The following is a 22,711-nucleotide window of genomic DNA, read 5'->3' as shown; positions in this document are numbered from 1 at the left end:
TGAAAGGGATTGTCACTCCCGAATCGGCCTTTTCAGCCGCATTAGACGCTGTTCCAGAACCACCATTCAGAGTGCGATACCGTGGTCTTCTGAGAATGAAGGTTGCCAACAAACAAACTGAGTCAATCTCTCAGAAAGCCATTCTTTTCATATGCTGAAATGTTTTTTTTTTTTGTATGAAATGTTCTTGTCAACATAGTTTTCCTCTTCGGTAGCTTTACAAAGGTAATTGTTCAAAGGTATAATAAATGCAAAGCTACTATAAAACCCCTTTCCTGAAGAAGCCTTTATAAGAACATAAGAAGAGCACTGCTGCGTCAGACCAGAGGCACATTGAGTTAAGCATTCTGCTTCCCACAGTGGCCAACCAGCTGCTTCTGGAAAGCCCACAAACAGGAAATGAAGACAATGGTTTTGTTTGCTTCCACTGTTGCTTCCCAGCAACCGGTTTCCTCTGAACCTGCGGGCAGCATGTAGCAAGGCCCAGCCTGAGCTCTGGCACCACTTGAAGTGACTGCAAAATCTGTAGCTGCCACCACTGCATCTGCATGTTCACCCCCCCCCCAAAAAAAAAAACCCTTCACAGAAGGTGCCAATGCAGCACCTACCTCCTTACTTCATTCCTTCCTCATTCAGTCCCTTTAGATATCATTGAAAGTGCAGGGTATTCTGGAAAAGCTTCCAGTGCATTTTGCACTTCCTAATTTGTTGAAAGAGATCATGGGAAAAAGGAGGGAGGTGAACAGATAAAGAAGTGGATTTCCTCCTCCTGTGCAGTTTTGAGCTGCACATACAGTAGAGGTGGCTGTGCCACATTGTCATCATCATGACTGGTAGCCATTGGTAGGCTTTGTCCAACCTCCTTTTAAAGCCCCCAAGCCACCTAAGCAAGTGGCCATTACCACATCTCAAGCCTCCAAGACTCTCTGAAGAAGAGTGCTCGATGAGACCAAAAATGTGTTGAGATGTACTTTTTGGGCCACAACAGACACGACACAGGAGATGCGCAATTCAATTACACAACTTTCTCTTTTTGTTTTTAACTTTAAAGCAGTAGTAAAGGGCTGCAGTTTTGATCAAAGCAGCAGCACAGAGGGTGTGAGTGTTTCAACCCACTCTGTCTTCTTGATTTAAATTACTCCTTTGATGCTGCTATTTCCCCCTTTGGGTAAAACATAGCATAGCTGAATTATAATTTTCCACAGCAGAGCTAATAGCAGCTGGGGAGGGAGTTAACCAAAGTCTGAAAATGGTACAGAGAGGAAAAGTTAAACCCAAATACCATTGCTTGGATTCAATGTGTAGGGGTGCTGCCATCGACCATCAGTGTACATGCTTCATTGATTGTAACACTGAGATCTTAAATTGCCTTCATGGCTATTTTGCAAGAGCAGCTATGATAGCTTTCATATCCCAGTACATAGCAGGAGTAAAAGTTTTATATATGGGAAGGTGGTTGCTAATGTTTCATAAATATCAAAGTACAAAGCCCGCATAAATAAATGTATAATAATGAGCAATGCATGCATTTTTTCCCCCTCAGGAAGCCCCAGAAAACCATACTTTATAAAGAATGTACATTCACCAACTGTAACCTGCATATCAGAAGGATACCCCAAACCAGTTCTTAAGTGGTCCTGTGAACCTGATGAAAGGTATGCTGCTTCTCTTGCTATCTATCTGGGTTTGGTGGTGTGTGTTTTTTTGGCATGTCATACGTACTCTGGAGCATCTTCCTACTGAGAGAAGATGGCATACAGACTTCAAATTTGAGCATTAACGTGCTTTGTGAAAGGAAGATGTCTCATTTCTGCAGAATTACACCCACATCCACTGAGGTTGCATGGGAATCATATACAGTGAAATTCCCTTGAATTTTAAGCAGCAAACACATTTACTGTTACAGACACTGAGGTGTTTACAGTAAACACTGTTTTTGAAAAAGAATGAAAATTACACCACCCTTAATACCCTGATATGCAATGAATGAGTGGCAGGGAGTGATAGGCCAACAGGAGGTCCCTCTGAAAGTCTGCCACACATCTCCACCTAGTTCTCATTGATTGGTTGCAGGACCATAGCTCTAGTTGCACACCTTCCTTGTTTTGCCATCTGTGTATGTCAGTTGTTTGTTCAGAACTGGTAACATTATGGAATAGTCTGACTTATACAGTATGTTTAGATTTGGTTTACAAATTCTGTTTTATAGTTGCAAAAGAGATCCCGAAGAAAGTGAAGAAAAGGATGCCCTGTACGAAACACAGAAGGCAAAACTTAACTTGACAACTGAAAAGTTGCTTTTTGGTCCACATGTGAAGTGCTGTGCAACTAATGTGTTGGGCAAAGCATGTACTGAACTCTACACAATAGGTAATGGTACCAATACATTTATACAGATTTGACTTGGAATTTGTAGCTCCTTCATTCGTGCTCACTGTGTCACCTGATTTAATGAGGTGGTCTCCTGTATGTTTTTATGGGCAAGTCTGGCCCAAGACATTCTGCTGCCTGAAGTGAGCAGTGAGATGGCATCTTGTTCCATCCTACTCTGCTTGTACAAGAGCAGGATAAGATCAAAGATGACTGAACAGAGTTGGTCCACAGTGGTGTCGCTAATGGAGTGCAGGGGTTGTGGACCACACTGGGTGACTCACCGGGTGACACCACTAATGTCAAAATTGTGAAAATCTTGGTATTTTCAAATAATACCATCTTGCTGTATATCATTTGATGTGTCATTTAATACAGAATGCAAGAAAAACCACATTGAAATATCTGTATTCTATCAAAAGTTATAGCCAAATATCCATAAAAAACACAACTATCTTATGTAACAAGAAGCGGTGTCAGGGATTGAACCCCCGCCTTACCTGGCAGCTGGCCAGCGACAGAACTGCCGTGCCACAGAGCCGCTGCCCCTGCTGCCGCCCCCGCCTCACCAGCTGACTAGGCAAGATGCGAGGTGGCTGGATGGGAGAGACAGTCTCGCCAGGGCCCACCTGACCAGAGCAGTGAGCAGGGCAGGATCACAATTGGTTAACAGAGAGGAGAGAAGCAGGCTAGGGCTAGGGCCCCTTTAAACCTGGGGAAGGAGGGAGGGAGGGGAGGAGCCGAGGGTGTGGCTGGGGAGGATAAAAGCAGGGAAGCTAGTGATGACAGTTCTGGAGAGGGAAGGCAGGAGGCTGGACTGGAAAACCTGCCTGAGGACCAAGGATCTCAGGTCCTGTCTGCAGAGAGGAGGACAAGGGTGTCATGAACCCCCTCCCCCTGGTTGGGTCTGAGGCTTCCCCAGGAAGGCGGGTACCCAAGAGGTCATCCAGCTGCTCCTCGGTACCCCACCGAGTGACCCCCCAGAGACCCCCTTCATGGGGCAATCCTCACAAGCAGATTTCTTTAACTAAAAACTGACCAATGAGACTGATTGTTCTGAGAACCAATGAGGTATTATTATGACACAGCAAGGAACCAATAAGGTGTTAGTATGAGTCAGCTGTTATTCCATGTATCAGAGCTAAAATACTAGAACTCTTATTCAGTTGTGTGAGTGTCATCAGGTTGGCCACTGGTCTTTTTGTTGGTTGCTGATTTGTTGGGGGACCTGTACTGTTATATATTTAAATAAATAAATAAATAAAGCAAGGGCACTCTTCTAACCAACTTTCTAGCACTGAGGTAAGGGCAATGCAACTCCGAGGTAAGGGAACAAACATCGCATTGCCATGAGGAGGCCTCCATGCCTGTCCCCCAACTGCAGGATGCAGTACATGCCCCATTCGCACAGCTATGCCAGTGCTGAAGTGTTGGTTAGGATTGCACCCTAAGTAAGTTAATGGGTCAGCCCTAGTAGTGCCACTGCATTAAGGCTTTGCATATGATATTGTAATTCTATATGGTCTGGTACAGGAGGTGGTCCATCATGGAGGTGATGCCATGAACTCTTGTACCATGAACTATTGTACCAGGTGATGCAAACCCTAATGACAGCTCTGATGGTCCATAAAAATAAATTCAGTAGCCCCTCCCCCTGTATCTGCAGACTTGGTTTCCGTAGTTTCAGTTACCCAGATTGAAAATGTTCAAAATTTCCTGCATCTTCCTCCCTATCCTGCCAGCGCTGCCCTTTGAAGCACACCATATTACTTATTAGACTTACTGTGAATGCCTTGTTTGAGCAAGACCTGTACACTTAGAGCAGTGCTTGCCAAAGAGGTAGCTTTAATAAAAGTAGGTTTCAACCTACCAACTGGCACAAGCCTCTTCTTGTCGCACTTTCCTCTGCATCCCAAAGAAGTCAATGCTGTTGCTTGTTTCCAGGCAGCCAGCCCCACCCCAGCTGTCTCACATCTGTCCCTGCCCAATAAGCTGGAGGAGGAGGCAGTCCACAGCTCCCACTTTGCATACCTAGGTCAGGCTGAGACTGCCGACCAGCATGCAAAAGCGGGAAAGATGGGCACTGAAACAGAAATACCTCCCAAGGTATAGTCAAATGCAAGTACACAAATTTAAGTGAGCTGCAGATCTCACTAAACACTAACGCAATGAAGGGTATGATTCCAGACACACTTCCTTGAGAGTAAGCTCCAATGAACACAATGGTTTCTGAGTAAACATGCATGGGACGGTGCTATTATCTGTCTTCTTTCAGATCTCAAAATCCTGGTTCAGAATGATACATAGTTGACTCCCTAAAACATCTTTGCTTTCAGACCTTATATGTGGAGGTGAAAAGGCAAATTTTTCAGTTAAACAGGTGTATAATAGTTAATAGTGTTAATAGTTCAAAGAATTCTACTGCATTTTCTTAAGTCTTTGCCTTCTGTGTGAAAATAAGTTTAAATTTCTGGTGATAGTTGTTTAAATTCTGTTGCAATATTCATTCCAAGCAAAATCCTTTTAAATGTTTGTTTAATATTTCTGTTTGTTTTTTGTTTATAGAACTTTGTAGTGCACCATAAACATTGATGGTGATTAAATTAATAAATAATGATAAAGATAATTATTATTACTTTGATCCCAAACTTCAGGGTATGTGTGTTTTTTGTTTATTTTATATTGGATATACTGTATTTTCATATTGCAGACCTAAATGGATCACAAGAAAGAAAGCCAGTATTCTTTCTTAGACCTGGAGATCCACTGTTCTTAAGATGCAGAGCTGTTTACAGCACTTCTCAGTTTGGACTTAAGTGGTATTTTGAAAATGAAAAGTTAAATAAGGTAATAAGACAAGTCAATTTCCTTATGAGCCATTACTAATAGCCTGGACTGATTATATTAAAGACTAAGCTTTATTTTTATTTAAAAATTAGAGCATGTCAATCGGAGGAACACACTCTGCCACATATTGGATCAAGAATCGATACGCATTTGCTTCAACCGTGGGAAAACATAATGGAGGAAATTATATCTGTTCATCAGACATATCTGGAAGTAGAGAAGTTTCAGTTAAAGTTTTAGGTAAGTCGTATGTGTACTTGATAGTTGCCATTCTGGTTGAAAATATTTGTGCTTGTTTCCCTTTGAAGGAAGTTGAAACTGGAAGAAGCCAGAACAGAATTATATGGTTGGTTTAATTTTTCCCCAAATAATCTACAATCCAGAGCAAACATAGCTTTTCTGTTCTCCCAACCAAAGTTAGGGGATAATTTGCTTTCCCCCTCCTTCTCTATCTCATATGGGGGGGGGGGACTCTTGAGATAGGTGTATAGTTAAAATTAGTTATTATAAAATAAATCAATCGCACAAAAATAAACAAATGGAACAAAAGAAAGAATTGTATATCTGGTCAAAGATTTTGTAAAGAAAAAGTCTAATATTGTAGCCATGAATATTGATTGAACATATTCAATAACCAAAGAAAAAAACACAAGAAATTACTATATTTTCTAAACTAGGGCCTGATTCACTGTGTTCAGTTCCAATACGAAACACATGCTGTTCAGATCTTTGGAACCTTCTTGTCCCGCTTCTTTCTTCCCCTTGTTTTATACAGGTTGTTATGTACATAGTATGCCAGCGTTTCTTTTAGCACACTTCAGTGGTTGATAAAAGAGCCTGCCAAGTAAGATTACATGGCTATAGTATATGATGTAAGATTTGGATAATTGAGTGCTATATGGGGGAAACTACAGTGAATTTGGACAATCAAAACATTTTGGGCCAGGCTTAGGAAAATGGAGGTTCTTCTACATTCTGGCTTTTAACTCCTGAACTCTAAACTGAGGGACAAATGAACTACAAAGAAAGGAATAGTCAGGGACAAAATTTGTTGACTTGGAAGATGAATTTTCTACAGAAAATAAAAGAAGGATTTTGTGAGAGTCACAAGCCTTTGGGTACATGGAAGTTATGAGAGAAAGAATTATGAGGTTGTGGGATTGTTACAGCTGTTTCATGGTTTAGTACAGTTGCTGTCATGGCATATGTGGTGATATGTGTACTGCTTATTTTCTCTGCTCAGTAGCACCTACTGGACATGTATATAGTTCTCTCCCCTTCCACACACACTATTGCCATTTGGCAGCTGTGGTTGGGCAGTGCAGCGCACACCATTCCATTGGCTTTGTGAGAAAACACACAAGTTAGCTGTTTCACTGCTTTTCCCATGATGAAATGTTTCAAATGGAAAGGATGGATAATGCCAGGATATGTGCAAGTCAGGCACTGGTTAGCTTAGATATGAATGTCTTCATTGGCTTGTATGGTCGTTGTCAGGCCCTCCAAGAAGGAGCTGTGTTACTCCTGTATAACAAGCACAGGGTGCTAATTTAATGTTAAAGTGTAGCATTTAATACTGTATTTACCAAAACAATGGTGATTTTTGCCTACACAGCCTACAATGTTTGTGCCTTTTACAACTGCTGTAAGGCAGTCAGTTTTGGCAGGATACTTGTTTGGCCAGTGGAGCAGCCCAATAGGATTGGGCTCTTAGATGGTCTTCAAAGGGGAATTAGACAAATTAATGGAGGTCTATTGATAGCTATTGGTCATGATAGGAAAGAAGAATGTTTGCATTCTGAATGCCGGCAGCTGCTAAGGGTAAGGGTCAGTATTTATCTCCATGCTTTGTTGTGGGCTTCCTGGAAGCATATAGCAGGCCACTGTGGGAAACAGGATGCTGGACTAGCTATACCCTTGGTGTGGTCTGTCAGAACTGTTCCATATTCTAGCTTCATCTAGAGAGGTCCAAAGAAAGCTGCCTTCTACTCAGACTGCTGGTCCAGCATTCAGCATTCAATTGACACTTACAGACAGCCTCTTTCTAAGATTCCAGAAAGAAATTTTTCTTTACCTTACCTAGAGATTGAAACTGGGATCATCGGCATGCAAAGAAGATGCTTTTTCTTAAGAAGATAATTAAACTTGATATGGGAACAGATATAAAATGTATTCTAAACTACCCAGATGGATAAAACCACTTGAAATTGCAACCAATTCAAATTGGATCAAAAAAGACCAAAATAGATCAGACAGCGAGCTGCTAAATATTAAACGAGAACTCCTAAGTACAAAGGAGTTAGAAGACAAAGGAATAAATCTGGATGACGATCAGCCTGAAGAAAACACAGGTCATGGTTCAGGATGTAGACTCACCTCCCTGCATTACAATCTCTGCACACGAACTGGAGGTTGTCCATGACTTTGTGTACCTTGGCTCAACAATCTCCGACACTCTTTCTCTCGATACCGAGCTAAACAAATGCATTGGTAAAGCAGCTACCACGTTTTCCAGACTCACAAAGAGAGTCTGGTCCAACAAGAAGCTGAAGGAACATACCAAGATCCAGGTCTACAGAGCTTGCGTTCTGTACTGCAGTGAGTCATGGACTCTTCGCTCACAACAGGAGAGGAAACTGAATGCTTTCCACATGCGCTGCCTCCGACGCATTCTCGGCATCACCTGGCAGGACAAAGTTCCAAACAACACAGTCCTGGAACGTGCTGGAATCCCTAGCATGTATGCACTGCTGAAACAGAGATGCCTGCGTTGGCTCAGTCATGTCGTGAGAATGGATGATGGCCAGATCCCAAAGGATCTCCTCTATGGAGAACTCGTGCAAGGAAAGAGCCCTACAGGTAGACCACAGCTGCGATACAAGGACATCTGCAAGAGGGATCTGAAGGCCTTAGGGATGGACCTCAACAAGTGGGAAACCCTGGCCTCTGAGCGGCCCGCTTGGAGGCAGGCTGTGCAGCATGGCCTTTCCCAGTTTGAAGAGACACTTTGCCAACAGACTGAGGCTAAGAGGCAAAGAAGGAAGGCCCATAGCCAGGGAGACAGACCAGGGACAGACTGCACTTGTTCCCAGTGTGGAAGGGATTGTCACTCCCGAATTGGCCTTTTCAGCCACACTAGACACTGTTCCAGAACCACCTTTCAGAGCGCGATACCATAGTCTTTCGAGACTGAAAGTTGCCAACATAAGAACAAGAATATGATAAGACTATAAAATAGGTCTCTATGAAGAAGATATAAGTTTTGATAAAATATTTTTGATTGATGAGGGAAAATATATTTTAAAAACATACAATTTTCTCCTTGAGATGAGAATGGAGGATGAGATAGTTAAAGACTCAATGGTGCTGTGGGCAAAAAACTTCGAATATAATATACCGATTGAGGATTGGAAACAAATTTGGAATACAAATATTAAGATAACTAAAGCGGTATCTTTTAAAGAGAATTTATATAAAATGTTTTATAGATGGCATTTGACTCCAGACAAAATAGCAAAAATGAATTCAGGCTCATCAAACAAGTGTTGGAAATGTAAAGAGATTGAGAGGAATTTTTACAATATGTGGTAGACATGTGAAAAGGCAAAGAAATATTGGAAAATGATACATAAAATGTTACAAGAGATATTAAACAGTGCAGTACCATTCAAACCGGAAATTCTAAATGTGACATTAGAAATTAAAGAACAACACAAGAAACACCTTATTGTACATATTATCACAGTGGCAAGAATATTATATGCACAAATGTGGAAATCTATAGTTGCTCCAATTAGAGGAAAATTAATAGATTAAGATTTATGAAGTAGCAGAAATTGATGTTTTAACAGAAAGAATGAAAGAGAGAGATATAAACAGAATAAAAAGATATTGGAAGCCCTTTTATGACTGTAGATAATTTTAGATAATATTAACTGTCTAGACAAATTAGTAAATATTTTAATGATAAATGGGGGTAATATTTGTATTGATAATTTCTTTTTTTTTAGACGTTACTTTTTTTTTTCTAAGAATGCATGATGTAATCCAAATCCGTTACCCTGATGTGTTACCTGTGTAGGCCCATCCCTAAGTCCAACCCATTTCCTTGCTCTGTTTCTGTAATAAATAAATGAAAAATTTTCAAAAAAAAAAAATTAATTAAGATGCTCTTCCACTAAGCTACAGCAAGAGATGCATGGCATCCTTTTAGTAGTAATTTACTTGTACTATAATGAGAAAGTCATGCTGTGTGTAAATCTATATTCTTTAAATATTATTTAATTATTTACTAAGTATCTACCCTGCTTTATCTCCTCAAAGGGCATTCAAAGTGGCAAACAGCATGATTTTAAATAAATTACAAACCTTCGTGAAAAATACTTTGATATATCTTTTAACAGATAAAGATTTTATCAATATCATCAGTTCAACATATGATTTTGAAGTTGATATAGAGGAAAAAACTTGCCTGGAAATTACACTCGAAGCATATCCACCAATTAGATGTATTTGGATATTTTCCCAAAGGACATTTCCTTGTGAGCAAAAGTACATTGATGTCTACAGGTAATTAACTTTCTTTGGATTTGTTTCTGTTGGGATAGACAAGGTCCCTGACACCCCTTTACTGCTACTAAGAGGCAGCAACTTTGTGGTATGGTCTTCCCCTTACCCTCCCACCTTGTGAACTTTCACTACCCTTATGACTTGCAGAATCTTTTCGATACTGTACCTATGTATGAAGCTTAACTGCAGACATATAGCTGAAATTCAAATTCCATTGCTTTCAATGCAACTGTTTTCTAAATGAATTGTTGAGGATCAAGTTGTAGGCCTGATATTTTACCCACATATCAGGGTTTCTAATGTGGTGTTACACTTATCCAATTTATTTTAGTTGTTTTCCCTTCTACATCTATCACCTGAAGTTGCCTTAACTCCAAGGAACTATGTTGATGTATGCTTATTAACCCACCTACATTACAGTTGAGTTCATGTGAACTGCTGCTATATGGATTACCTGCCATAGATGATCCAATACAGGTCATGCCTCGTTATCTACCAGGATTCCATTCCATTGCTATATGATGGGTAGTAAGCATTTCTGCTCTGATGACTTTGCAAATATAGGTATAGTGAAAGAAATGTTGACTGCTTTGCCCCTTTGCTTCTTTAAGTGTAAGGAGGAAGCTGGTTGGGCTGTGTGCATCAGACCCTGAAAGTACACAATGCCTCGTTCTGCCTTCTGGGTTTTTGTACACCGAAAGCATTTTGTTTATTTAAAGAACTGTTCCAGTGCATCATTCAGTTTTTTTTTCTGAAATGTGCATATTGTATATTGTAAGGGTAGACAGTGGGCAAGACAGGTGCAGTGCCTTGCAGTTAGTGACTGACGCCCACCTACCTGCTTCTCATTTCACCATTTTAGCTGGGCAAACTGGGAATCAACTGGGAAAAGATTGTTCTTGCTGCCACTACCCAACCTTGAGAAACCAGATAGGAGTCCGCCTTGGGAAACCCTCAGTCTCTAGTTAACAAGGATCCCCCAAATCCAGGATGCCCCCACACCTTAAAATCAAATAATAGTGGGTAAAGGGCAGTCAGGGAGATGTAGTAACATCCTGAGTGAACAGAGACCAGGCACCTAAAACAGTAAAAATGCATTCATTGCAAGATTGGAACAGATACCAAAACAAGATGTTGGGGGGAGGGGGTACTGTAGGAATAAAATAAAAAAAAAGACATTGTTAAGTAGGGAAGAAATGATGGAAGGTGGCAGGCTAGTATGTTAAAATACAAGTGCAAATAAAACAAAATCTGATGCAACATTTCTGGGTACTTTCCCAACCCTACTTACTCATATGGTTCCAATTTGTCCTTGCACCCCTTCTTAACAAGATGGGCCATCCAACCATGTGAAACATCGGTTGCACCTTGCAGTGGCCTTGTACAAATGCACAAAGGACAGTGTGTGACCCTATCTTTTTTAACCTATGGACTTTGTACAAGTTTCACCTGTGGCACTAGATTCCGGGTATTACTTTAGCCACTTGAATTTCCTGCTCCTGGAAAGCAGGTGGGCTTCACCTTCCAATGAGCTGACTTAAAGTCAGGTTTTTTGTTTATCAGTCAGTTGGGAAGAAAGAGAAGGTCATCAAGAAAAACAACAAAGAAAAAATGGCTACTGCATCTGGGTGCCGCAGCAGCCCCTTTGGGGGATACGAAGCATTGAAGATGCTCCTGAGATAATAGTAGGGTTCAAAAGAGGTGAAAAAGAAGCAGAGAAAGGAGAAAATCAGGGATTTTCACCACACAGAATCAGATGTCTTTAGTACCTTTGTGAACGTATGTAACCATTTGGATGAGATTCAATAGTTTGTCCCGTCTGTGAGCCCAATCCTATCCAACTTTCCAGTGTCAGTGCAGCCACAATGCAGCCCTGTGAAAAGGGGAACAAATGTTCCCCTACCTGGAGGAGGCCTCCATGCCTGCTCCCCTACTACAGGATGCAGCATGTGCCTCGATGGCGCGGCTGCACCAGCACTGGAAAATTGGATAGGATTTGGCCCTGTGTCTTTTACATTGAATCAACCAGTCCACCAAGACCTTTAAGACTGCATGGCCCAACAACAGTGCCCTGTGATGGCTTACCTGATTAAGGCCACATCTGGAGTATTGTGTACAGTTCTGGTTGGCACATCTCAAAAAAGATATAGTGGAACTGGAAAAGGTGCAGAAGAGAGCAACCAAAATGATTAGTGGGTTGGGGCACCTCCCTTCTGAGGAAAGGCTATACTATTTGGAGCTCTTCAGTCTAGAAAGAAGGCACCCGAGGGGGACATGACTGAGGCATATAAAAATTATGCTTGGGATGGATCGAGTGGATACAAGGAAGTTCTTTTCCTTCTTGCACAATACAAGGACCAGGGGACATCCACTAAAACAGAGTTTTAGTTGGAAAGTTGAAAGCTGGAACATGCATTAAAGTTATTACTTGCAAAAGAAAATATTTCTTTATCCAGTATGTAATTAATTGGTGGAACTCCTTGCTGCAGGATGTGGAGATGACATCTGGCCTTGATGCCTTTAAAAGGGAACTGGAAAGGTTTGTGGAGGAAAAGTCCATCACAGGTTACAAGCCATGATGGGTATGTGCAACCTCCTGGTTCTAGAAGTAGGCTATCCTGAAAGCCAGATGCATGGGAATATAGGATACAGGTATCGTTGTCTTGTGTGATCCCTAAGGCTGCTGGTGGGCCACTGTGAGATACAGAAACTTGGTTTAGATGGGCATTTGACCTGATCCAGCCAGCTTATGTTCTTATGTTCTTAGGGAGCCTCAAGCAGAAAACAAAAACTGAAAGTTTATCAAGACCCCGTTTCACCACCCTATTTATCCAATGGGTTAAGCCTAGAAGGGTAAATCTTAAGCAGGGCCGGCCCAACACCTCCTGACACTGGAGACTCATACCAGATGCTTCCTCCTTTACCTGATGATGTGCCAGCCTCTATAACTCCCACTGTCCAAAGTTCTTGCTCAGCTCTCTTCTCCTCTCCACATTGCCTTTTTCTCTGCCTACCTCTTCCAATCCAAGCAGTGGAAAGAAGAAGAGTAGCAGAGGTGGCAAGTAGGCAGAGGTGGATGCCCCCCACCAAGTGACCACTTCATTTGGCCTCATGGATGTGCCGGCCCTATTCACAGGTGTGTGCAGGCAGACCTGCCCTGAAGGTTTGAAACAACTGCATTGTTTACCAGGCTGTTATTCAGAGTGGTAAAAGAACAAAGCAGTAGTTTCAAAACTTTAACGAACACATTTTTGCAAAGAACAAATGGAAAGGATAGGAGCAACTCCTAGGAGGCTGATCCAACCTGCCATCAAGGATAGGGGCCCGATCTTACCTGCCAGCAGTGCCAGTCTTCAGCTTGCTGCCCCAGCAACTGCCATTGTAAAAGTGCCATAAAGCACATCAAAGTGGCCAAGCAGAGGCAGATGCTGCCATGGAGGTCAGTGCAGGTGGGCACTGCACTTTGCACCAGTCGGAGAGACACTGGGAGTGGACAGCAGTAAGTTTCCCACTCAGCAGCAGGGAGGCGTTCTGCGAAGAGGGTGGGGAAGGTGAGGAGGCAGTGAAATTAGGTAGAGGAGGGCAGGAAGAAGGGTAGTTCAGGTCCAGGAGGTGGAGGGGACAGTCAAAGAGGCCTCCACTAGATCCTAACCCCCCATCTTGGGTCTGACGGCCCTACAGCCCTACCTGTTTCTGTGCCAGCAATTGAGCTGGTCCAGATCCTAGTAGCCCCATTGGGCAGGCAGGGGCTCAATACAAGCTAAGAGAACTAATGTTCCCTTACCTCATAGAGAACTCCCGCTGCCTCCCTGTCACTGCAGGATACAGATTCGGCGCAGCTGTACCAAGGGCAGCTCATTAGGACTGGGCTGTAATAACCTTTAAAATGTATATATGTTGCAGTCATGTATATTACTATTGTGGTTGATTAGCCGTGTTTTCTGACTTGCTTTGCAAATGAGTAATACAATAACTACTTCTACTTTGTTTCTTTCAAATCCGTTTTTTTGCTGTTGTTTCTATTTCCTTATGATCTTTGGATACATAGGACGGAACTACAGTTTCTCCCCCCCCCCCCCCCCGGACAAGGAAGTTGGGAAGCCACAGTGGGTGGCTTCATATTTTGTAGCAGACTAAATTTGGAGGAGGTGTTTAATTTTCTTCACAGTCATTTGTCTGCTCCAAATCATCGCAGCCTCAGCAGCTTTTCTCCCCAAGAGGTGAAAAATATGGGGACCTCTGTATTTTATCTCTCTTAAGGCCCAATCCCATCCAACTTTCCAGTGCTGATGCAGCTGTGCAAATAGAACTTGTGCTGTATGCTGCAGTGGGGGGGGAGGGGAGACACAGAAGCCTCCTTAAGGTAAGGGAACATTTTTTCCCTTACCACAGGGCTGCATTGTGGCTGCACTGGAGCAGGAAAGTTAGTTAGTTAGGATTGGGTCCTTAGTAGTAGGGAGAAGCTGGGGACAAATGACAAATGGCTGGGGAGGAAAGGGTTTAGCAGTGCTTCTCTGTGCCCAATCCTGTGAAGTGCGTGCCAGCTCACTGCCAGCGCGCACTGTCGCAAAGATGCGACACATTTGCAGCCCTCAGTGCCAGTGGAGTGCCGGGGCTAACCCAGTGCTGGCCAGCACTAGACTAGCACTGGTGGAGCACCGGAGCTCCGCTGCTCGGCCGTTACATCGACCGCCAGGTAGCAGAGTGGTAGGTGGAGCCATGGGGGAGGCGGGGAGGAGGTGTTCTGGAGCAGATGGGAGGCAAAGAGAGGGCAGTGAGGAAGTGTGCCGGGAGAAGGGAGGAGGATGGGAGGGAGGTGGGACCAGTGGAACTTTGCTGCACCAGATCCTGAGCCTTCGTGTCACACAGAGGATCTAAATTCTATGCCGACACTTGGGTTGCCATAGAATCAAGCAGCCCCACTGCAAGGCTATTCACCTTACCCAGGGGAAGGGAACAAAATTCCCCTTCTCCTGAGGGGGCAGTGGCAGCTGCCTGGGGTGCGTGGGATGCAGCAGCAGCCATTTTCGGTGCCGCTGCAGCCCTGCACACTGGGCAGCTCAGGATTGGGTTACCTGTCAGTTCTTGCCATCTCCTGTTACTTTGCATGGAAGAAGAATGCCTGCCGGGAAATGGCTTGTGGAACTACGTTTAACATCGTGGTTTAGCAAGTGGTTTTTCTGTATTTCAAATAAAAAGTAAATTTTCACCTAGAACTTTCCTCTCACTTTTTTTGCCTTTGATTTCACACTACACCGCAATGATCCACCCCACCTACAACTTCCTCTAAGCTTTTCCACAAAATGTTCTTTAGAGCCCTTCAGACAGTTTTCTGTTCCCTCTTTATAAAATAGAACACATCTCTGTGCCTAGCCCATAGCTCACTTTCACTTCCTTAGTGTAAATCAAAACAGTTGCTTATTAATACCAGTTGTAAGCTGTCTTTTATTTATTTTTATATTGTTGATGAAGGGGAAGCATCTGCAAAACAAATCAATCCATTTGCAACAGAGGCTGAACTGATGCTTCAGACTGAGTGCATGACAGTTTCATGAAATTAAAAATCTCAGTGTTTGTCTCCTCCCCTTTACCTGTTTATGTTAGTAACTTCTTTGGAGAAGAAGTTAAAAATGAGTTGTCAACTTTCGATGGTTGTCTCTGTGTTAGAATTCAGCATGTGTTAAAATGAATACTCTACCTCCACTGAAATGATTTCTAAGAGGATACTATTCAAGCTTGATCTTATTGATGATTTGGCAACGAACTACACTGTTACATGTTGATTTACTCTCCTACCATAATAGTTCAGAAAGCTATTGATGAAGGGCTTCTTAAACAAAGCAAAAAACCCACCACTTTTGCATTACATGATTTTTATTTTTATTTTTTATTTTTTTTTAAAAAAACCTTCTTACTAGAACATATCTGGTTGGTTGGCAACCTTCAGTCTTGAAAGACTATGGTATAAGCCTACAGCACCTGGTATTCCCAAGTGGTCTCCCATCCAAGTACTAACCAGGCCTAACCCTGCTTAGCTTCCGAGATCTAGGCAGTGGCATAGCTAGAGGGAGTACAAAGCACTAAGTTTTACAGGGAGCCTCCCTGTAGCATGCAAGTGGCTCCCCCTCTTCCCTTTGGAGACATTCTGGGTGGTGGGAGCCAAACAGAAGTGAATGCCACCATTTTGCTCCTGCAACCTGAAATGCCTCTGAGGGGGAGGGACCACTTGACATTGCAGTGAGGCTCCCTGCAAAACTACGTGGATACATAATGGAAAAATCCATTATGGGGTACAAGCCATGATGTGTATGCGCAACCTCCTGATTTTAGGAATGGGTTAAGTCAGAATGCCAGATGTAGGGGAGAGCACCAGGATGAGGTCTCTTGTTATCTGGTGTGCTCCCTGGGGCATTTGGTGGGCCGCTGTGAGATACAGGAAGCTGGACTAGATGGGCCTATGGCCTGATCCAGTGGGGCTGTTCTTATGTTCTTATGTTCTTATGTACGTGCTTTTTACCCTCTCTAGCTACACCACTCTATCTAGGGATAATCAGTACTTTTGAAGTCACATAGACGAACACATAGACGAATAGGCCTTGCTGAGGGAGAATCAACATGGCTTCTGTAAGGGTAAGTCTTGCCTCACAAACCTTTTAGAATTCTTTGAAAAGGTCAACAGGCATGTGGATGCGGGAGAACCCATGGACATTATATATCTGGACTTTCAGAAGGCGTTCGACACGGTTCCTCACCAAAGGCTACTGAAAAAACTCCACAGTCAGGGACCTGTCCTCCAGAGAGGACAGGTCCTCTCATGGATTGAGAACTGGTTGGAGGCCAGGAAGCAGAGAGTGGGTGTCAATGGGCAATTTTCACAATGGAGAGAGGTGAAAAGCGGTGTGCCCCAAGGATCTGTCCTGGGACCGGTGCTTTTCAACCTCTTCATAAATGACCTGGAGACAGGGGTGAGCAGTGAGGTGGCTAAGTTTGTAGACGACACCAAACTTTTCCGAGTGGTGAAGACCAGAAGTGATTGTGAGGAGCTCCAGAAGGATCTCTCCAGACTGGCAGAATGGGCAGCAAAATGGCAAATGTGTTTCAATGTCAGTAAGTGTAAAGTCATGCACATTGGGGCAAAAAATCAAGACTTCACATATAGGCTGATGGGTTCTGAGCTGTCTGTGACAGATCAGGAGAGAGATCTTGGGGTGGTGGTGGACAGGTCAATGAAAGTGTTGACCCAATGTGTAGCGGCAGTAAAGAAGGCCAATTCTATGCTTGGGATCATTAGGAAAGGTATTGAGAATAAAACGGCTAGTATTATAATGCCGTTGTACAAATTGATGGTAAGGCCACACCTGGAGTATTGTGTCCAGTTCTAGTTGCCGCATCTCAAAAAAGACATAGTGGAAATGGAAAAGGTGCAAAAGAGAGCGACTAAGATGATTACGGGGCTGGGGCACCTTCCTTATGAGGAAAGGCTATGGCGTTTGGGCCTCTTCAGCCTAGAAAAGAGGCGCCTGAGGGGGCACATGATGGAGACATACAAAATCATGCAGGGGGTGGACAGAGTGGATAGGGAGATGCTCTTTACACTCTCACATAACACCAGAACCAGGGGACATCCACTAAAATTGAATGTTGGGAGAGTTAGGACAGACAAAAGAAAATATTTCTTTACTCAGCGTGTGATTGGTTTGTGGAACTCCTTGCCACAGGATGTGGTGATGGCATCTGGCCTGGACGCCTTTAAAAGGGGATTGGACAAGTTTCTGGAGGAAAAATCCATTACGGGTTACAAGCCATGATGTGCATGTACAACCTCCTGATTTTAGAAATGGGATATGTCAGAATGCCAGATGTAAGGGAGGGCGCCAGAATGAGGTCTCTTGTTATCTGGTGTGCTCCCTGGGGCATTTGGTGGGCCACTGTGAGATACAGGAAGCTGGACTAGATGGGTCTATGGCCTGATCCAGTGGGGCTGTTCTTATGTTAAGTCCCATTTAATTTTTGATGAAATTGTTTCCAGATCTAATTCCAGCACTCCAACAAATGTACTGATATGATGCATGTATTTTAAATGTCTGTGTCACTGCATTTTTATGTGTAAACAAAATAAACCTTAGCTGAGTATGCTACAAGTATTGCTATTTTGGAGACCTGTCCTTGACTTTATTTTACCTTTTGAGGATGAGGCAAGTCCATTGAATTCAATGGGACTTACTCCAGAGTAAAGCTTTATAAAATTGCAACCTTTATTGTTTAATTTGGGATAAGAGCAAGACAACTTCTCTTGTATTTGCAAAGGCAGCAGTCCTGCATTCACTTACTTCAGAGTAAACCTATAACCTGCAAATTGACTGAAAAGCATTTATTGTACTGAATGATCTTAAATTATCAAAATAAGAACATAAGAAGAGCCCCGCTGGATCAGGCCAAGGGCCTATCTAGTCCAGCTTCCTGTATCTCACAGTGGCCCACCAAATGCCAAAGGGAGCACGCAAGACAACAGGCACAACCTGCGTCCTGGTGCCCTCCCCTGCATCTGGCAATCAGAGGCAGCTTGCCTCTAAAACCAAGAGCGTACACATACCTACTATGACTTGTAACCCGTAATGAACTTTTCCTCCAGAAATTTGTCTAATCCCCTTTTAAAGGCATCCAGGCAAGATGCCATCACTACATCCTGAGGCAAGGAGTTCCACAAACTAATTACACGCTAGGTAAAGAAATATTTTCTTCTGTCTGTCCTAACTCTCCCAACACTCAACTTTCATGGATGTCCCCTGGTTCTGGTGTTATGTGAGAGTGTAAAGAGCATCTCCCTATCCACTCTGTCCACCCCCTGCATGATTTTGTATGTCTCCATCATGTCCCCCCTCAGGCGCCTCTTTTCTAGACTGAAGAGGCCCAAACGCCATAGCCTTTCCTCATAGGGAAGGTGCCCCAGCCCCGTAATCATTTTGGTTGCTCTCTGCGGTGACCAGAACTGGACACAATACTCCAGGTGTAGCCTTACCATCAATTTGTACAATGGCATTATAATATTAGCTGTCTTATTCTCAATGTCTTTCCTAATGATCCCAAGCATGGAATTAGCCCTCTTCACTGCCGCTGCACATTGGGTCAATACTTTCATCGACCTGTCCACCAGCACCCTAAGATCTCTCTCTCCTGTTCTGTCTCAGACAGCTCAGAACCACCATTAGCCTATATGTAAAGTTTTGATTCTTTGCCCCAATGTGCATGACTTTACATTTACTTACATTGAAACACATCTGCCATTTGCTGCCCAGTCTCCCAGTTTGGAAAGATCCTTCTGGAGCTCTTCACAATCTCTTCTGGTCTTCATCATTCGGAAAAGTTTGGTGTCATCTGCAAATTTGGTGTCATCTGCAAACACCTTGCTGCTCAACTCTATCTCCAGGTCATTTATGAACAGGTTAAAAAGTACAGGTTGAAAAGTACAGGTCCCAGGACAAATCCTTGGGGCACTCCACTTTCCACCTCTCTCCATTGTGAAAGTTGCCCATTGACACCCACTCTCTGCTTCCTGGACCTTAACCAGTTCCTCATCCAGGAGAGGACCTGCCCTCTAATTCCCTGACTGTGGAATTTTCTCAGCAGCCTTTGGTGAGGGACCATGTCAAACGCCTTCTGAAAGTCCAGATATATAATGTCCACAGGTTCTCTCATATCCACATGCCTGTTGACCTTTTCAAAGAATTCTATAAGGTTCGTGAGGCAAGACTTACCCTTACAGAAGCCATGCTGATTCTCCCTCAGCAAGGCTTGTTCATCTATGTGTTTTAAGATTTTATCTTTGATGAGGCATTCCACCATCTTACCTGGAACAGATGTTAGGCTGACTGGCCTATAATTACCTGGGTGCCCTCTCCTTCCCTTTTTAAAGTGTGACATTTGCTATCCTCCAATCTTCTCGTTTGTAAATAGTTAGGGTAAATGTATTGACACAACCTACTACCCCTGATATATACTGTCAAGCATTGGTTCAGCCATCAGTTTTCTCTTCAGGCAGGCTGTCCACCTTACTTTTTACAAATGCTTTTTATATTGTCAGAATGTATGCTGAACATTTTTGGTTGGGGACATTCCTGTTAGTCTAGGAGGCCAGTGCACAAACCCTGAATGGAAAGGTAATGGTTGGGAGATCTGCAGAGATCTCTGAGAGATCTGCAGAGAAGGCCAGCAAAGCTTGAAAGAGATGCCTCCAAACTAAGGGGAAGCCCAGGTGTGAATGAAAAGAAACTGCAGGTGTTGTAGCTGCCATATGAGACAGAGATAGACTGGATATGGGGCCGAATGGAGAAGCTGAGAGAACATTATCTCTTTGCTGGTTTAGCCTCTCTATAAGGCTGGATGGGGCAGTCATGCAGTGGATTGCAAGTGATGCCTCTTCTTCTGCTCTTCTTCCTCCTTGAAAGGGAAAAGGAGAATAGAATGAAAGAGGAAGTGTTGGGGAGTGGTGACCAGCAAGAACACAGCAGCATTAAAAGCATATCAGTGTAAAAGCAGCAGCCTATAATTATTAAAACCATTGCGTAAGATGTAGGCATCTGTACATATATATGAGCATTCTTGTTGCAGTACTGCTCCAGAGATGTATGTGGGAAGGAATGTTGATGACATCACAGATATAAATCAATAGGTTCCCTCCCAAGCCAGCTTTTCCCTGGTTCAAAATGAACCACACTGAAAACTTGAGGAACTAGTTTTTTAGAGCATGCCCCGGATAAAAACAGGTATGTTTGTATGGAACATGGTAAGAGCACATTCAGACTGCCCCCACTTATGTTACATTGTCACTACATTAAATTTTCCCAAAGCCATACAGGGCTGGTAATTCATAAAGATCTAGAAGTTCTTTCTCTTTAGCACAAGGGACGCTGACAGTGCTTTGCTATGCATGTCTATTCAGAAGTAAGTTCTATTGTGATCAATGAGGCATACTCTCAGGAAAGTGTGTTGAGGATTGCAGCTTGAGTTGAGTAAAATTTTCCCCATAATCAAGCGGTCACCTTCAGAGTTTAAGGCTCCCAGGTGAATTTAAGTTTTTCACTATTCACAGAAGATGGAAATAGCTTGACCATGTTACTATTTTGGGTTCTTATTCTTTGATAGCTACCTCATTAGGTTTAAAAATGACTCTTGAGTCATGAATGTATCTGACGACATGCTTCAGTGATCCTCCTTCCTTCCTTCCTGAAACAGCATCTCTTCAAAATTTTGTGATCATAAATACCAACCAGGAGAATATATATTCTATGCAGAAAATGGTGAAAATGGTGATACAAATGTGACCAGAACATTAAGACTCTATGTGAAGAGTGAGTATAAAAGTAAACTAAAACAAGATTTAACTACATGCTACTTGTGTGTTCTTCTTCCATTCCAGCTTATGCTGTCCCTTGCATTTCCTGCAGAACTGTAATAGTGTATTTTCTGCACTGCCTTTTGGAATGGGAAATTTTGTTGTGTGCAAAAGTATACCAAAAGTAAAAGATGTGGATCTGTTCTTGGAGGAGGTATGATTTGGAAAAGACAGGCATGTGGGAACTTACCTTCTCAAGAGAGAGCCATAGGTCAGGGGTAGAGCACATGCATTGGATACAGAAGGTCCCAGATTTAACCCCCAGGATCTCATGTAACTGGACTGGAAAAGACCTTTGCCTGAGATCCCTGCTGGCAGTTCATATGGGCACTTAGGTGTACTAGTGGCTGGAGTCAGTAGCAGCTAGTGTCATGTCATTCCTTATGAAAATGGATAACAATTCATCAGACAGAAGTATAGTGCAGCCACACTGGATTTTATGAATGTTTCATTCAAGTTGCATTGGTGGGAGCAGGGACTGCAAAGCTACATTTTTAGGATGTGGTCCTAGCCCAGTGATAAAGCACTTATAGAATGTCCCTGGTTCAGTCCCAGGCACCTCTTGAAAGGAGACATCCTTTCAACGGAAATAGGTTTGCAACCAGGGTTGGTTTTTTTATAAGAGGTTTAAAGAATTCTTGGTAGAGGGAGGTTTGTTCTGATAATGTTTGTGCACATTTAGAGCAAGAATTCTCAATGTACTCTTTTGCTATATTCTTTGCAGGGAAACCTGAAGTCTCCATGCATTTAACCCCAAACCAAATTGAATGCATCTCTGTAAGCTATCCCGTGGCATCTTTGGTGTGGAGAAAGTGTTCTGAAGAGGATGTAAAGTAATTAAAAGTCTTTATAGCTACATGCATGATAATGTTTGTATCTTAGACAGCAAGCACTACGCTTTGCAAGAAGGGGCAGTGAAGCCAGGCTGTGGATCAGGCCTGTGGATCAGGCTGTGGGGAGAAGGATCAGTGACCCATGAAAGTGGATCAGGCCTGGGAAGGGGGTTGGGATTCAGAAGACTCCTTTGCAGTCAAACCCATTCTGTTCTTGGGCCTGATCCTTCTCCCCACCCATCTCTTTCCCATTCCTCCCAAACCCGGCCCCCTTCCACCCCTTCCCTGCCTCCCTCTCAGCCTGGGTGGTCTTACTGTTGACTAATGGGCATCCATCATCAGCTGGTGCGTGGATCTGGCCACTCACTACTTTCAGTAGCGAACAGCCTGTGCGCTCTGGTGTGTTAGTTTTTGCAACAGCCAGAAAGTATGTTATGCTGCTGGAACCCTTGTTTCAGTGGCATAATGCTCTGTCAGGATTGGGCTGCCCCTCATAGCACAGGTGCGAGCTGACTGCCTGCTTTGAAGACCTCCTTGCTTCCCAGGTCAGTTGCCTGTACAGTTGATACCCGCTTGCCTCCAGCTTTTCACCAGCCCTGATGTGTGTAGGAGAGACATTAGGAGGTCCCCAATTGTTATTCCACAGTATCTAGTAATCAAAATAATACTGTCTTTTATGGAGGTTGTGAATTCTAGTTAC

General features: G+C 43.2%; 1 protein-coding gene across 1 annotated transcript in view; it reads left to right on the top strand.

The window, feature by feature from the left end:
- The window catches only part of FLT3 (fms related receptor tyrosine kinase 3), an 85,438-nt gene that overhangs the window by 39,302 nt on the left and 23,425 nt on the right, over positions 1-22,711 (top strand). The window contains exons 6-12 of the mRNA XM_066621250.1: positions 1,544-1,655; positions 2,210-2,370; positions 5,081-5,217; positions 5,310-5,457; positions 9,621-9,786; positions 21,019-21,134; positions 21,903-22,011. Coding sequence (XP_066477347.1) covers positions 1,544-1,655; positions 2,210-2,370; positions 5,081-5,217; positions 5,310-5,457; positions 9,621-9,786; positions 21,019-21,134; positions 21,903-22,011 — 949 coding nt within the window. The remainder of the gene's footprint in view (positions 1-1,543; positions 1,656-2,209; positions 2,371-5,080; positions 5,218-5,309; positions 5,458-9,620; positions 9,787-21,018; positions 21,135-21,902; positions 22,012-22,711) is intronic.

This window comes from Tiliqua scincoides, chromosome 3, assembly GCF_035046505.1.
Source record: "Tiliqua scincoides isolate rTilSci1 chromosome 3, rTilSci1.hap2, whole genome shotgun sequence".
Classification (NCBI taxonomy): Eukaryota; Metazoa; Chordata; class Lepidosauria; order Squamata; family Scincidae; genus Tiliqua; species Tiliqua scincoides.
The sequence above is the reverse complement of the archived record's forward strand: the minus strand, read 5'-3'. Positions and strand labels throughout refer to the sequence as shown.